The 17,818-nt window shown below is 34.6% G+C and overlaps 1 protein-coding gene across 1 annotated transcript; it reads right to left on the reverse strand.

The window, feature by feature from the left end:
* Positions 1 to 1,209: 1,209 nt before the first annotated feature.
* Positions 1,210 to 17,808, reverse strand: dhx33 (DEAH (Asp-Glu-Ala-His) box polypeptide 33). Its single transcript, XM_077222491.1, has 12 exons — positions 17,445 to 17,808; positions 15,582 to 15,742; positions 14,393 to 14,620; positions 12,170 to 12,340; positions 11,174 to 11,359; positions 10,972 to 11,083; positions 10,332 to 10,491; positions 9,312 to 9,400; positions 8,269 to 8,396; positions 7,235 to 7,438; positions 6,268 to 6,354; positions 1,210 to 3,463 (listed from the first exon to the last, which is right to left on the reverse strand). The coding sequence occupies exons 1-12, from the start codon at positions 17,650 to 17,652 to the stop codon at positions 3,155 to 3,157; spliced, it is 2,043 nt and encodes a 680-aa protein (XP_077078606.1). The 5' UTR covers positions 17,653 to 17,808; the 3' UTR covers positions 1,210 to 3,154.
* Between the last annotated feature and the right edge of the window lie 10 nt (positions 17,809 to 17,818).

The raw sequence follows: 17,818 nt of genomic DNA on the forward strand, positions 1-17,818 counted from the left end.
TACAGTAATTTATCCATTCAGTAAACACCTTACTCGCTTGTTAAGTAATAAAAACACCATCATCTAGTAGCTTTCACAAAATTTCAAATGGAGCAACTTTACTCAATTTACATGAGACACGTGGCAAGTGACGTACGCGATTCCCCGCGATAACCATCCCACCACACCACCACGTCTAAAACATAAACACTTATAATTGACTTACTAAAGTGAATCAGGGTAAGACAAAAACGGAAAAAGTATTGTTTCATTACTTAAATTTTGAACAAAAGAAAGTCAGTGTAGGCTAACTGTTAGGCTACCTTTAATGTGGGAAATCACCCAGGGGCACGGAAAGTGTTTTCACAGGATTGTAAATGTTACGCAAATTGTTGTTCCTTTACATATTTTCATTTTAAGCATTTAGCAATTTATTTGTAATAAACACTTTAAGTGGGTTATTTAAGAAGTGTTATGACTATTTACATATATTTAACATACGCGCAGAGTGTGACGTCATAGCGTGTGTGCGTAGAAAGAATTCGTCAGCAGCCGCTAAAAAGAAAAAAGAAAAAAAAAGAATCGTCCGCAAAAGCCCACCGTCAGTGTTGTGTAAGGTATATAGGCAGGTATATTGTGTTCATTTCTATTTCCTGTCGCGTGCAGGCTCTTTTATTGTATATGACAGAGTAAACAGCCCAATAACCATTTTTATTTAAAGGCTTAATTTAATTAATGTCCCGTAGAGCGGTCAATAATAGCTATAAAACAAAATGTGATGTGCAGTGAAGTTAGGGTGTGTGTATGCTGTTTAAACGGGTGTTTTAGCCGATACGCCTGTTCTGATCTACTTTTATAGACTTGATATTGTTTCTTATTCAAAAGTGTTGATGTCTACTAAAAATAGTCACAATCTACCCACCCAAACCAGTGACCTATATTTTCAAGTGTGTAAATAACGCTCACGTGACCATGATCCTGTTTGAAAATCCTGATAATTTCCTGAGATACTCTTGCTTTTCATAGTTGAAACTTTTTAGTTTATACAATGTATAAACAAAGTGTCAGGGATTACTCTCTTTAGATGTTTATCCTTACAAATTAATACCTGGTTTCAAACCCCAACATATTGACAGAGCATCTAATTAAAGATACACATGCAAAAGAGTAAACATTTACATTTTCATACATCTTCATAAGAATTCAATAATGATGAGATGAGATAAAGCATTCCTTTTGACTTAACCTTTTTTATTATTAAGATTGTGGAAATCTTTTGCATTCACAAACAAAAGTTGGGAAGCTTTCTCTGCCCAAGCTGTAATTGAAAATCTGAAGAAAAATTCTTGTTTACTAATACTAATCATGTGCACAGGTACATCATGTACTGTACCATAAAAACCTGAGTGACCACATTTTATCTATCTGATTTCATGCACAGCATACATACATGGTCATATACATTTATCTAAGAATACATATGAGTTTGATATGATTTGCAAAATGAAGTAAACAGTGACATATTTTGTTGATGTGCATGTGATATGCTTTTTATTCCCCATATTACAAAGTGGCATGCATTACATTAATATGGGTAATATACTGTAAATCAACTAATGTTTTCCCCACCCGTTTATAAATTGATTTGATCAGAATCTAGATCAGAATTCCATTTCATCCATGGAACTGGTTCTAAAATTGGCACTGGAACTTAGAACAACATTCCACATGCTGCGTTTATAGAACAAAACTAAACTATTTCAGGTTTTAGGTGAATTCAAATATTCAGTGATTTGTGCATTAAATTCTAGCTAAACAAAACCTCAGTTGAGCACAGTCAGAATATACATATATATATTCATTCATTACTTTTAAGGTTATTTTAATGACAATTAACCCCTCCTCATTCTCATTACCATAATACACACACGCACGCACGCACGCACACACACACACACACACACACACAATTTTTATGATAAAGCACTGTATTACAGTTTCTTACTTTACAATAATCAGAATCTGGAGGAAAATTGTTTAATTGTCATGGAAACAATGTCACAATATGACAAATCATAACAATCCTTTTTTAACTGCTATTATAGGTATTACTGCTATTTGTTCGCATCTTTATGTTTTCATTTTTAGCTAAAATAGAATAAATAAAAGACTTAAACTGATTTTAGTTCAGCTAGTTGTCAAAGCATCATTTTAGTTTAGTTTACCTTGATGTAATAAAACTGAAATAAATTAATAAAAACGAGTCATATTTAAATACAAACTAATAAAAATGACAAAACACAACAACATTACTAAAACAAATTAAACATGACAACATAAAAATGAAAACAAAATTCATTCATGTTTTAGTAATTTTGTTGTTTTGTCATTTTTATTAGTTTGTTTTTAAATATGACTACATAGTTTTTATTAATTTTTCATTTCAGTTTTAGTACATCAAGGTAAACTAAATGAAAATGAGAAATGTTGCTTTGACATCTAGCACAACTAAAATAAGTTTAAGTCTTTTATTATATTTTAGTTAATGTTCATTTTATTTCAAGTAACATTTTTATGGTTTTAGTTTTAGTTAACTATAACAACCCAGCCTAAAATAGGCTTAATTTTCTTTTTGCAATATATATTTTTTTATAAATAATTTTGAGGTGAAATAAGACAGACATCAGAAAGCTGATCTTCAATCGATCTCCAGCTTCATTCCCAAATATGTCTGTCTCTTTTTTTAAACATTTAAATAAATCCTTACCGATCTAAAAATCAAGTTGTGTGACCTTGACTAACGCATGGACCCGAATAAAAGACACATGCAAATATTCAAGATGAAGCAAACCTGAATTTCATACAATCAGACCTCTCTTCAGCAGTTTGTAAAAGAACTGTACAAACAGGCATGACATCTTTAGATTTAGAGCAAGTATAAAGGTTTAAATTCCAGTTAACAAAGCACTCGATTAATCAAACTCTTTGGAAAAAACTGCGTAACGTGTTGCATATCAGCATAGCAGTTCAAATCCCAAAAATAAGCGAAGCATCCAAACAGTTCATCCACCGGAGACGCTGACGTGATGCATATTGACAAAATGCATATTGTGAAAAAAACTCTTCTCTGTGTTCTTCCTACCATGCAGTCTTCAGAAACAACGTTTAGCGGACGTTAACTCTTTGTTGCGCGCAGCTTGCGGCGGAAATACTCGGGCGCGGCTTCATGCAGCCAATCAGAATCTACCAGGCACAGATCCCTCATGTAGCAGCGTGACGTGTGCAGGAGCTCGTTGAACACCACGTATGCCGGCTTGGCCTGGAACAGGACCGATGAGGGATGGATGGACACCGTCTGATGGGTGTCCAGAGCCACGTAGCTGCCGTCCAGGTGCAGTTCTGCAGCGTTCATGAACAAACCGTGAGCTAGACAGCGCCGCACGTTAGCCAGGTCTGACAGAGACGATTCCAGCTTCATGTTCAACTGAAGAACATAAGATCACAGGGACTTATTACATGGACACAAATGAGAGAGAGAGAGAGATAGAACGATAGATAGAACGAGATAGATAGATAGAACGATATATAGAACGATAGATAGAACTAGATAGATAGATAGAACAAGATAGATAGATAGAACAAGATAGATAGAACAAGATAGATAGATCGATAGATAGAATGAGATAGATAGATAGAACGATAGATAGAACAAGATAGATAGATAGAACAAGATAGATGGATAGAACGATAGATAGATCGATAGATAGAACGATAGATAGAACAAGATAGATAGATAGATAGAACGATAGATAGAACAAGATAGATAGATAGAACAAGATAGATAGATAGAACAAGATAGATAGATAGAACAAGATAGATAGAACAAGATAGATAGATCGATAGATAGAATGAGATAGATAGATAGAACGATAGATAGAACAAGATAGATAGATAGAACAAGATAGATGGATAGAACGATAGATAGATCGATAGATAGAACGATAGATAGAACAAGATAGATAGATAGATAGAACGATAGATAGAACAAGATAGATAGATAGAACAAGATAGATAGATAGAACAAGATAGATAGATCGATAGATAGAACGAGCAGTCTTGGGAAATTTACTTTTAAAAAGTAGTGTTTGCTCGTTACTCGTTACTTCTTAAAAAAGTAATTCGTTACTTTATTTAGTTACCCCCTTTGGAAAGTAACTTTTTACGTTACTTGTTACTTTTACGTTACTTTTATGTTGCTTGACTTTGGGCAGAACCCAATATCTGTTCCTAAATGTGTAGGCCTACATAAAATTCTACTATGAACTCTACTTATTGAAAAACGAGAAGACATTTTTATTTATTTATTTAAATAACATTTGAAAAACCTGTATAAACTGAACACCAAAGAACAATATTAACTAATAAAAGTTAACTAATATTAACTAATAAAAGTAATGATTATGAATATGTCAAATATAGCAAGGAGACATTTCAATTGTTTGTTAATAAACAAGTGTTTTCTTTGTCAGTGTCGGCTGCAAAGATGAAGTTGACGATGCTGACTCGCGATCTTCGCAGTAGTGAACGCGCCAGAGAGAAATGCACATTTCATACGGATTACATGGTAAGTCATTACGTAGTCTGTTTTCTTTCGTTTTGAATAGTTTTGTTTTAAAGTACATATTTCAAGCTTTCTATATATTTCTCAGATCTTAGAGGCAAGTAGCTTACGCTGAGTTTCGGTTCATTTATGAGACGAGCTCAGTTCACGCGCCGGCACGAAGCTCCTGAGAACTCCTGATTATATTGCCTGCTATATTTACTTCGTATTTATTAAATCCAGACAATTGGTTGATGAAACATTGATTCAAAAATTAAGATACAATTAATACAAAACGAAATCCAGTTTAAAGAAGCGGGATTTGAGCGAACGCCGTCTTACGGTAAGCATGTGGGGGGAGAGGTATGATTTTCGAGGATCCATTGAATATTATTTTGCTTGATATGCCAATCCTTAATATTTGATGTTTTAAATGCCTGTTTGAGGTATTTGTGAAAGTTTTAAAGCAGTCTTTTAGTGCCGCTTTCAGAGCGGTCACGTCCGAAGAACTGTTACGTCCATAACATTGTTTCTTTCCTCATAAATGCGAACACGAAAAATACGATAAAATGAATATTTTATGTTCAGTGGAGAGCGAACCCTTCTTCATCCGGTGGGTAGGCCTAGTATTACATTTGGTTTGCGCAGTGTAATTCACAGAATTGATTTCTCTGCTACCAGCCTCAGTCACGTACCGTGTGGAGCTTGTGACTATTGCAAGCGCGCAGCTGAGGGGACAGTGTCGCTGTCAAATCTGTCCCTGGGAAAAGTAACGTTGTGCGGAATTGAAAAAGGAACTACGTTTCGTTACCAAATTTTCAGTAATAGCGCGTTACACTACTTTTTACCCGGAAAAGTAGTTACGTTACTTTAACGCATTACAAAGAAACGCTTTTACACTGAGAACTAGATAGATAGATAGATAGATAGATAGATAGATAGATAGAAAGATAGATAGATAGATAGATAGATAGATAGATAGATAGATAGATAGATAGATAGATAGATAGATAGATAGATAGATAGATAGATAGGTAACAAACTACTAAGGTACATGATTGAAATGATTTTGTGGGTAATCATCAATATCATGTCACAGATGCTGTACATTGAGTTGAACTAAACCCAAAACATTGCAACATTTCATGTGCAATACTTTACTTTCTCAGATCATAAACCAATATCTAACTGGCATTTCTTACAACCCCTGGTTGATTAAAGGAGGTCTAACATTAATTATTAAAATAGATTTGATGTGCAGTGCAAACAACAATGAGGAAACAAGTTTTATCATAAGAACAAAGTTCAGTGATGACTGAAAAAGTCACTAATATTGTATTGTATTTATGTTTATGCATCATCCGCAGCGACTGGACGAGCGTTCTTTCACTCGTTCATTTGCCCTGTTGTTCACAAACTCAGAAACTGAACACACACTGAGTTTGCAAATGTTTTTGCCCATGTGACGTTGATATGATTTGTCATATTGTGACATTATTTCCATGACAATTAAACAATTTCAGCTCTCTGAGACATGATATTGTGACACGAGGAAAACGTTTCAAGATATGAAACTTGAAGGGTGTTTTAATGGTACAGAGACCTCTTTTAATATGTCAGAAGATCAAGACCCCTAAAGCTAACACATTCTCAAAGTTGCGTTCATCATTTGTGTGTGATATCTCTACCTTGATGCAGATGTCTCTCAGCTGTGAACGGACCTCCAGCACCAGCCCCATGTTCCTGCTGTTCACGAAGTTCTCTCGACACCACTCCTGTTGTAAAGCAAGAAAATACACACAACATCAAGATATTTCCTGACGCAGAAATTCACATGCAAACTCAAATGCAATGCTATTTATTAAAATCAATACAAATTTAAGACATAATACCTAAATTTACAAAAATGATCCCGTTTATACATTTATATATCGTTTGAGTAAAATTTATATACTAATTATCGGCTCTTAATGCATTGTGTTTCGCTTTACAAATGAGAAACATACTGTACTTGCAATGTGTATAAAGTAAATATATTGTGTCACAATTTATCGCAATACAAAAATGCAACAATATGTATCGTGGACAGTGACAATATATATTGTGTTTAGTTCACCCAAAATAAAAATGACTGTTTGAGGGGGGAAAAAAATCAAGTTTTCAGAGTTTTAGTGTCAGTACTACATTAAACTACTATATATAATGTTGAATATAATGTATAATAATGCAATGGGGCAATATTTGTGGGTCCTGATAATGCCAAATGTCTTTTGTTACCAGTAAAAAATTTAAATATATCAAGTCAGTGACAGAGCTCAAGCATATTCGTCAAAAATAATTCAGTATTTTCAGCTTCAGAATCATGAATATTGTTATTCTGGTGTCTCTACTGTCCTGTGTTTGGGTTTCCAGCACCAAGTCCAAGCCTATTCATTTACAACCACAATATAATATCAAATTTAGCATTTTAAATCAACAGTACATTTTTTGTTAACCTTTTATCATATCTCTTGGAGTATCGCAGTAATATCGTATCGTGAGTTCAGTATTGTGATCATGATGTGTGTATCGTTATACCTCTAGTATAAAGGAAACATGTGCCTGAGACATTACCAAGTGAACGGATTGGCCAGAAAGTGACTTTCATTTCTGTACCTTGTTACCGCTGACTTTCCTAAAGGCCCTGTAGATGTTGAGGAGCGTCATGTGGTCGCCCTCGCTGGAGATGAACTTCTTGCGGGCGGCGAGGACGTCGTCTCTGCGAGCGGGGGGGTTGTAGAGGACCGAGTCGACGGAGAGGAGCGAGATGATGGTCAAAACCTCCTCAGTGCAGCAGAACTCAGACGAGATCAGGAGCGTCTACGCACACGGAGAACAATAGCGAATTATGTCCAGGGTTTGAAATTTACTTTTTCACCCACAGGCCAATTTGGCTACTAAATTTTTAAGTTACCTATGTACTCTGTTCAATGACACATAAAACTAATGCTTATACAATGTTCAGGATAATGCTGAAAGAACCGTTCTGGACTGTAATGTCAATGTGTCGTGCGAAGAAAAGAGATTCATTCAAACTATAGTCTCACATAGTCAGATCTATATAGTCTATAGTCTCAAATATACTTTATAATCAAACTATCATAACAGTGTGATTTTAATGAGCTCATCTGTCGCTGCTGCAAACATCTCCACATCTCTATGATCAGAGGCTTTCTGAACTGCTGTTTATCATTTCTGTTGTGTTTATTGTGTTATTGAGAGGAAAGAGCAGCAAATATTCACACATACATCTAAACGTTGCTCTCAGCAGTGGACGGCGTCGGGATATTCGTTAACAGTAAATCACTGCAAAGGTATTTCAAACTTCTTTTTATTTTAAACAAAGAACAAAAATAAACTTCACTGTGAGAAAATCCTGATCTTGAATCACGTTCAGTCTCTTATACGTTACGTAAACACGAGTGCGAGAGCAATAAGTGCAGCTGCAGTTCACTTAACGGCCACCGGTGTCGCTAAAAACAGGAGTTTCTCAATTCTATATAATAACACATATCAAGTGAAGCCATTTGTATTTTTATGCATTATCAAATAAAAAATATGTAAAACTATATAGACAACAACAAAAAAAAAGACAAAAACAACAAAATTACTTAGAATTAACAAATAACAACTCAATGAGTATTTCTTACTTTCGAGAAGCGAGGCTCTAGAGGGAAACAGGCCATTTTCTTGCCCAGGGGCGTTAATGACACCTGGTCTTCTTTCCTCTCGACGGCCCCGAGGATACTGAGCTGATCCACAGCCGTCCGCATCGACTCTGCACACATCATGCACGGGGAACAGATCTTTAACATCAGAAATTGCATATGAATGCTGATTGTATTATTGAAGAAAAAAATGTTTTATACAGTAGTGATTGTCATTGTTATTAGTGAATATAACTATTAATTATTGAACGTGTCGTTTTTTTGTTTTTGTTGTTATTTTTTTATAATAGCAACAACCTGGTGAAGTTCATATATTAGAGCAAACTAGGGTTTGTGAGTTGAGGAAAAGCTAAAAAAAAAGTAAAATTAATATAAATAATTGTATAATAAAAACAAATTAAAATCAAGAATAAAAAAAAAAAAGTGTTTTTATTTGTTAACCTAAAAAGCACAAACGGAAATCAGAGAACTGTGAACATGTGAATGCTTTGATAAATTATTGAAATATTAACTTCAATGCGGTTTGGCTGACAAGAAAGTTTGGGATTTTACTAAATTGCACAAAAAAAATGGTGTTCTTGCTCTGAATTTTTGTTTTTTGTTTTCCAGTACGTGACATTACATTAAGAATAAGTTATGTTTACTTGAGAAGCAAATTACTTAAGATATTACGTCTTTTTAAAACAATGATCAAAATGAAGTGAGTTTATGCTTAAAACAAGAACAAATATCTGTTAGTGGGGTCAGAAAAATAATCTTAATTCAAATGGAAAACAAGATTTTTTTTTTTTTTACTTCATTGGCAGATTTTCTTTTTCCTATTTTAAACTCAAACTCACTTCATTCTGATCAATGTTTCAGAAAACAAGACTTAATATCTTAAGTAGTTTTACTTCTCAAGTAAATGTATCTTGATTCAAGAATGTTTAGATATTTCTTCCGGAAACAAGATAAAGAAAATCGTTATTGGTATGGTATGTTGGAGTATGGTATCAGTATGGTATAATATGTTGGAGAGTTCATACCAGGCGACGGTTTAGACATGAAGTCAAAGTTGAGAACATCAGGAACTCCCAGAGCGAGCAGCTGCAGAACGACACTGGCCAAATTACACCTACAGAGTTATTAATAATCATTACTGAACACAGACAGAACATACTAACTTGTTTTAGTATGCAGCTACATTCACATCGGACGCAGCATTCTTGCATTTGAAACACCACCTTAAAAACAGTATTGCAGAAACTAAGAAAAAAATCGATATATATATTTTTTTTAAATAGTATTTTTAAGAAAATAAGTATTTTTAAGAAGATAAGTATTGTTTTTTAAAAATAGTATAATATAGCATAGTATAATACATATATTTTTAGAAAAATAATATAGCATAATATATATATATATAATCTTTTTAGAAAAAGAAGTATAATTTAAGAAAATTAGTTTTTTTTTCAAAGAAACAAAATAATTTTCTAAGAAAAAAAAGAAAAGAAAAAAAATAAGTATATGTTTTTAGGAAAATGTGTATAGATAAAGAAAAAAGTATCGTTTGAAAAAAAAATAGCTTTATTAAAGAAAATAAGTATCATTGTCTTTAAAAATAAGTGTAGTATTTTTAGCAAAATGAGTTACACTAGAAAATAACAGCTTTTTTTCTAAGGAAAAAGTATTATTTTTAAATAAATAATTATAATTTTTAATGAAAATAAGTATTTTTTTCCTAAATAAAAATGTATAATTTAAAAACATATACGTATAGATTTTTTAGAAAAATAAGTATTATTTCAGAAAATAAGCATCTTCAAAGAAAATAAGTAATAATAAAAAATAAAAAAAATGTTTTTGGTTTTCGGATAAATAAGCATCATTGATTTTGACCATCCAGGGATATGCAACTCAGTAGGCAAAGGCTTCAACCTGGTGCATGAAAACAGATACAAAAATAAATTTGCATGCAAAAAAAAATATTGTCAGATGAAGTCTATTATATCACCACAACACAATTCCAGCTCTAAGAGTCAGCGCGTGATGACAGGAGGTCATACCTCTGTATCTCAGGCACGGTCATGTTGGCGAGGTTGTCGAACTCGTCTTCGGTGTAGAGACGGTAACATGACCCGGCCTCTTCTCTCCCGGCTCGACCGGCCCGCTGCCACGCCTGGGCTTTAGACACTCGCTGCACCGCCAGCACCTCCAGACCACTCTCTGATTCAGTACAGTTCATGTTTTATTTCATGTCTGATCACACACACACCAGGACATCAGCATCACTCCTCAACAGGAATGCCTGGGACTTAAAGGGATAGTTCACCCAAATGAATATTTGAAATAAAGTCGTTATTTATGTTTGTTTTTGCACACAAAAAGTATTCTCGTCGCTTGATAAACTTAAGATTGAGCCACTGTAGTCACTTGGACTATTTTAACGATGTCTTTAATAACTTTTCGGGGAACAAGTGTCAATCCCTTAGAAGCCTATGGAGGAGTGATCCTGCTCTCAGATTTCATCAAAAATATATTAATTCGTGTTCGGAAGATGAACGAAGGTCTTACGTGGTTGAACAACATGAGGGAGAGTAAATACTGACAGAATTTTAATTTTTGGGTGAACTATCCCTTTAATGACGGTAGAAAATTTCTAACTCAGTGTGCAAGGAGTTTAGAGAGGAGGCTTGAGAGTTTCACCTGGATTGTAGCGTTTGGCCTTCACCATCCCCGTGTCTATGACGTATTTGATGCCGGAGATGGTGATGGACGTTTCCGCGATGTTTGTGGAGAGAATCACTTTCCTGGATCCCTGTAACGATCACAGAAAGGAGTGTGTGTGTGTGAGTGAGTGGAAGTGCTTGTTCAGCATCAGGTGTGTCGTGGCGTTTGGGGTCGTGACCTTTGGCGCGGGCTGAAAGACCCGGAGCTGTTGGGTGGGCGGCAGCGAGGCGTACAGGGGGACGACTGTCATTGGTGCACAGGTATCGGGCAGGTGTTTCGATATGTCCCGACAGGTGCGCGCCAGAGCTTCAATCTCCTCCTGGCCCGTCATAAACACCAGGATATCATGCGACGGAGGAGCTTCCTTTAAGAAAATAAGTAACATTAAAAGACATACAAATTTTGTTGTTTTTTTAAGAAATAAGTAGTTTATCATTTATAAAAATAAAAATAAATTATATTTTAGATAAAAAATTTAAAATAAGTATATATTTTTTAAAGACATAATTGTTATTTTTTAAAAAACAAGTATAGTTTTCTTAAGAAAATAAATATTGTTTTATCATAAAAAAGTAATATTTGATCATATTTGAAAACAAGTATAATTTGTAAAGAAAATAAGTATAAATATTTTAAGAAATAAATATTTGATCTTTTTTTTTAAAGTACAATTTTTTTATAGAAAATAGAAGAAAATAGTTACCATTTTTAAGTAGTTTTTTTTTTTTTTAGAAAATAAGTATAATTTTTTAGAATAAATATAATTTTTATAGAAATGTTTTTTACTTCATTTTATTCTTCATTTTTTAGAAAATAAATACTGTTTTAACATTTTCTAAATTAAAATAAATAAATATATATATCATTTAAGAAATTAAGTGTCATTTCTTGAAGAACTTTTTTAAATAAAATAAGTATTGTTTTATTTTTATTTTAAACAAAACAAGCACCATTTTTCAAGAAAAATAAATATCTTGCTCTTGACTTCAAATGAAACCAAAAAATCCAGAACTGTATTTTACTCACTAACCATTTGAAGAAGATAAAAAACCTGACACAAAGACACATAAATCATTAATTTACCTCTTCTCTGTGTGTGTGTGTGTGTGTGTGTGTGTGTGTGTGTGTGTGTGTGTGTGTGTGTGTGTGTGTGTGTGTGTGTGTGTGGACTGACCTGGTGAATCTGAAATATAGAGACCAGCGCTGCCTGGAGATAGTCGGACTGAGGCTGTTTGGTGTAGTAGATCTGAATGGGATGCTGTCGACCCTCCAGATACAGAACGGGTGATTTATTGAAGTACTGAGAGAACAGATCCACGTCCATGGTGGCAGACATCACAAACACCTGCAGACACACAGCATTCATTCACTGACACAGCAGAACAACAGTTTTCTGTCAGCCGAGTATGACAATCAACACACAACCTGACAGCATATCTGCACTGTAAAGCTGAATGAATATGCTTAAAATGTACATAAACAATTAAGAACAATTCACACCGCATGGACAGCCGGCAGAACACACTTCGTCTGGTTTTGTCGGATCAGTGTGTTGCAACTAGCCTGTTTTCAGAATTAGAATGTCTGAGAAGTGTTTATAGACCAATCAAAATTTAGAATGCATGATGTCATTACTGTCTGTTACTTTTTAAATGCTGAACATTTCATGAGAGCTTTTCAAATTTAAATCCTACATTTCTTTTTTTTTTTCAAGTCACTGGTTCATAAAAACATGGATGTTGAATGCAGTGTGGAGAGTGAGTCTTTTCTTCTACTTTAATACAAGTTATATAACATGCATGAACATCAAAAAGTGTGTTGAAAGATATAGAATAACTTACTGAAAAGTATCGTGTCACATGATGTCAAGAAAGATGTCAATAAAACAGCTTCTGAACAATATGTCACATTTACCTCAGGAAGGTTCTCAATGTTCACAGTGCATTAGTCATCTATAAATAAACACTACAGAGGAGCTCATTTACTGTTAATTATATATGCATGTCAATTAAATTTGAAAACGACCGTATGTGTATCTGAAATATAATAGCAAGTGATTATAATAGTTTGGGCTCTGTTGTTAATCTTATCCTCTAATATTATATTACATTTAAATTTAATCATTTAGCAGACGCTTTTATCCAAAGCGACTTACAAATGAGGAGCAATTGAAGCAGTTAAACTCACAATAGGACAGAAATATGTAAGTGCTGGGACCCTTCCCAGTTTCGCAGTATATGTAATTATTATTAATTTTTTTTAAATAGATATAGAGTAGAAGAGAAGAGAACAGAAAGTGTTAGTATTAATGGATCAAGTGTTGCCGAAAAAGATTAATGTACCAAATGAGAGGGTTTCCTGTATAGTTTGCAGGCGTTAGCTGGGAGAGTTTTTTTTTTTTTTACTTAAGGCGAGACACTACAGGTGAATAGGGAAATTTTTTTAACTATCAGATATCACCATGAAACTTTGCCAGTTGATTACTTACATTAAGATGAGAAAAAAATGTATTACAAATTTTCTGTAATTTAATGTTTAAATATTCAAATGAGACATTATCTAATTAAATATGCGCTAATTTGCATATATAAAAAAAAACGAAATCTAAGTATTGGATAAAGCCAGGTTCAAAATATTTTTTTCATTGTGTTCACATATTAGATGGGAAAAAAAATTACAGAGGGATTTATGGATATCTACTTTTGTTATCCTGTAAATCAGAATATAATGTCAATAGCCTTAATAAATGATTTTCGACATGTTTTTTGGAATAAAATGTTTTATAAATCAGGCTACGAATAATATATTTACAAATCCCTCTGTAAATGTCTTCATAATATAACTAGGTACAAGACTGGGAAGTTTGGTGTATATAGGTGCTACTGAAGTGGAGATTTCGGACTTGGAGTGAGAGAGAAAAGACATTTTGAGAAAACGGGCTTTAAATATTTAGCATCAGCCAATGAGATCACGTATTTAGAGTAAAATCCCCCCTTTTACTTTCACGATTGGCTGCTGATAAAAAGGAAATGACAATATTTGGATCCGGCAGTATTGTACACGAGAGGGAGAGCTTTCTAACGGTGTGTGTGATGACAGGGTGCAGATCGCGAAGCAGAGGGATGATTTATAACGACAACATTTGATGAATTTATGAGAAATCTACATACGCAAACAGACAAAGTATAGTAAAATAAAGACCTAAATGTGTGTTTTGGACTTTTTTTCACCACAAGTCTGAAAGAAGACATGTTATAGAAGACAAATATCCCAAAATCTCAAAATTGACCAGTGAAAAAAAAACGATGTTTTTGCCTGCCGTGTCTCGCCTTAAGAAAATCAAACTATCGGTATCGGCAGCAACTTGTGTTTTATAATCAGTCTGATTCTCTCGTACCTTCAGAGGTATTTTGTTCTGTTCTGTGCGTTTGCGCTGGGCGGCCTTCACCACGCCGAACAGGACATCGGTGTGAACGGTGCGCTCGTGAGCCTCGTCCAGGATCACCACAGTGTAGCGCAGTAATAACGGATCCCCGATCGCCTCTCGCAACAACATCCCGTCCGTCATGAACTTCAGCTTGGTCTCCGACGACGTGACGTCTTCAAAGCGCACCGTGTAGCCAACCTGAGGAACAACCATGATGAAGAGGAGACGTCTCGGCATCAAGCGTTCAATGGTCAAGTCACCTTTATACAAGCGGCTTTACAGTAATAAACAAGAAAATAACAGAATGCAAATTTCATAGTGTCATTATTCAGCTCAAGTCAGTTCTGTGTTGATTCAGTTCAGTTCAATAACTGTGTAAGTTCATCGATTCTGAAACAAGTTCACTTCAGCTGTAAGCAGCTTTATAGACAGTAAAATTGTGTTCATTGTAATATATTGTAAAAATTTAATTTATTCCTGTGATTAAAGCTGAATTTTCAGCATTATTACTCCAGTCTTCAGAGTCACATGATCCTTCAGAAATCAGTATAATATGATGATTTTATGCTCAGGCAACATTGATCACATCTTTGTGGAAACATTTTGTCCAGGATTCTTTGATGAATAGAAAGTTCAAAAGAACAGCATTTATTTGAATATACATTTTTTAAACATTATAAATATCTTTACTGTCACTTTAATCAACGTAATGCATTTTTGAATAAAAGTATTAATTGCATTTTTTTTTAATAAACTGTTTTCAACATTGAAAATAATCATAAATGTTTCTCGAGCATCAAATCATCATATTATACTGATTTCTGAAGGATCATGTGACTCTGAAGACTGGAGTAATGATGCTGAAAATTCAGCTTTGATCACAGGAATAAATTACACTTTACTATATATTCACATAGAAAACAGATGTTTTAAATTCTAATAATATTTCACAATTTTACTGTATTTTTCATTAATCAAATGCAGCCTTGGTGAGCAGAAGAGATTTCTTTTTAAAAACATTAAAAAATCTTTTGCTTTTTGACTGCCAGTGTAATAGTGTCATTATTCAATAATATATTGTGTAATGACAATCATATTCATTTAGGATGATGCAAATAGAGAACGTGGACTTAAATTGAAAAAACAAGTGAAAACGCACCAGTTTTCCCAGCTGAACTCTCTTTTCCTCGGCCACTCTTCCAGCCAGTGACACGGCAGCCACCCGGCGGGGTTGAGTGATGGCGATGATGCCCTGTCGCCCGATGCCCGCCTCATACAGGTACTGCGGTATCTGTGTGGTTTTACCTGAGCCCGTCTCACCTGCAACGGGAAAGTATCATGTGTGCACTTCTTTTGCTAAAATAGCGAGGATCACATTTTGGAAAAATATCTTTGCAAATACAGAAAAATGACGACTTAAGTATGGCCACTAGTAAATAAAAACTCATGAAGCAATAAAATCGTATTTTTATTTTATTTTAAAAAAGGCCAAAATGCTCCTGTATGGTTTAGGAAGTTTACATTCATATTTCTGCATTTGGCAGATGTTTTTATCCAAACAACATACACTGCATTGAAGGTTTACATTTTATTTTAGGTATAAAAACATTACATCAAAATGAGAACCTGAGAATCAAACCCATGACTTTGGTGTTGCTCTACTGGTTTGGCTACAGGCGATATGATTAGAAATAATAGAACTCCCTCATTTCATAAACATACGTGCATTATTTACAGACAAAGTTTGTTTCATATGAAAAACCTGCAAAACACATTTTTAAAAAAAAATGGGGTTTTCAACATTAAGAATGCTACGATAAACTACAACTTCATAGGAAATGTCCCACCTAAAATATATTTTGGTGGAACTTTAGTAATACCATGGTACTTTGATATATACTGTATTGAACAATAGAATAATTACAGCTGATGCAATACGAGTCAAAAAATATATGGTATTACCATGGTACATGTATAATGCATGGTATTACCATGGTACATGTATAATGCATGGTATTACTAATGGTGCATGGTATTACTAATGGTACATGTATAATGCATGGTATTACCGTGGAGGAACATGTACAAAATATATGGTATTACCATGGTACATGTATAATGCATGGTATTACCATGGAGGAACATTTACAAAATGCATGGTATTACCATGGTACATGTAAAATGCATGGTATTACTAATGGTACATGTCCAAAGATACACTGTATTACCATGGTGCGTGTCCAAAATGCATAGTAATACCACAGTACATGTCCAAAATGCATGGTATTGTCATTGTAGGTGTACAAAATGCATGGTATTACCACGGTTAATGTCCAAAATGATTGATTTTACTATGGTGCCTGTCCAAAATTACATAGTATTACCATGGTAGATGTCCATAATGCATGGTATTACTATTACCCAATGGTACATGTCCACAAATGCACTGTATAACCATGGTACATGTACAAAATGCATGGAATTACTATGGTGCATTTCCAAAATGCATGATATTATCCTGGTACATGTCCAAAATGCATGATATTGCATTAGTAAGTGTACAAAATACATGGTATTACTATGATACAGATCGAAACATGCATGGTACATGCTATGGTACTTATCCAAAATGTCAGTATTATCATGTGCATGTCTAACATGCATGATATTACCATGCTACATAAACAAAATGCATGGTATATCCATGGTACATGTCCAAAAACATTGTATGTTTGTTCTGTTGTATTTCTTTGTCGATTTTGTTTGTAATTGGTCTTTGTTCCTTTTGCATTGCTGACTGTTTGTGTAATTTTGAGGACATTTTCCTTACATTAGTTGACCCAGTATTAGTTTTAGCTGAAGCATCGATAATTGAGAAATTTCGCCATGTTAAATTACCAGTCCAATTTCCAAGAAGTAGTGAATTGTCACAATATATGTAAAACGTGCATAGCAGTACCAAGGTATTACCATGCTATATTTTGAGAATACGGTCAGATTACAGACCCATATGAAGTCTTACCGATGAACACAGCATTGTGCAGTTGTCGGAGTTGGTTGATGACTTGTGTTCTGCTCGGGTAAATGGGCAACTGTCTCCTCTGAGCGTCCACGCTGACGGGCGCATGTCCCGCTCTGGGCAACAGCATGCCGGGCTTCTTATCCAGGCGGAAGAAGGGAGAGCCCGGCTTAAATCTCTTCGCCGGAGGAGGGTCGGGGTCGTGGGGCATGATCTGCAGGAGTCGCGCAGCACTGTGAATCCGTCTCACTCACTGAGAAAGGCTGATAACAAAAGAAAGAAGAAAGACCGACAGCAGAGAAGTCTCGCGCTGCAATTGTTTACATCACCCGCTCGCTCATGTGGCTCACAGATTCTGGCGCGCACTGATGACGTCG

Source organism: Siphateles boraxobius, unplaced genomic scaffold, assembly GCF_051911475.1.
Source record: "Siphateles boraxobius isolate OS27281-9 unplaced genomic scaffold, OSU_SipBor_1 120, whole genome shotgun sequence".
Lineage (NCBI taxonomy): Eukaryota > Metazoa > Chordata > Actinopteri > Cypriniformes > Leuciscidae > Siphateles > Siphateles boraxobius.

What these genes read in the sequence shown, in the direction of transcription:
- dhx33 (XM_077222491.1), bottom strand. Translation starts at nt 17,652, where the DNA reads ATGCCCCACGACCCCGACCCTCCTCCGGCGAAGAGATTTAAGCCGGGC. An exon ending in GCACAATGCTGTGTTCATCG is followed by an intron (nt 15,743 to 17,444) that starts GTAAGACTTCAT and finishes TTCCCGTTGCAG; the next exon opens with GTGAGACGGGCTCAGGTAAA. An exon ending in GGCCAAACGCTACAATCCAG is followed by an intron (nt 10,492 to 10,971) that starts GTGAAACTCTCA and finishes GTACTGAATCAG; the next exon opens with AGAGTGGTCTGGAGGTGCTG.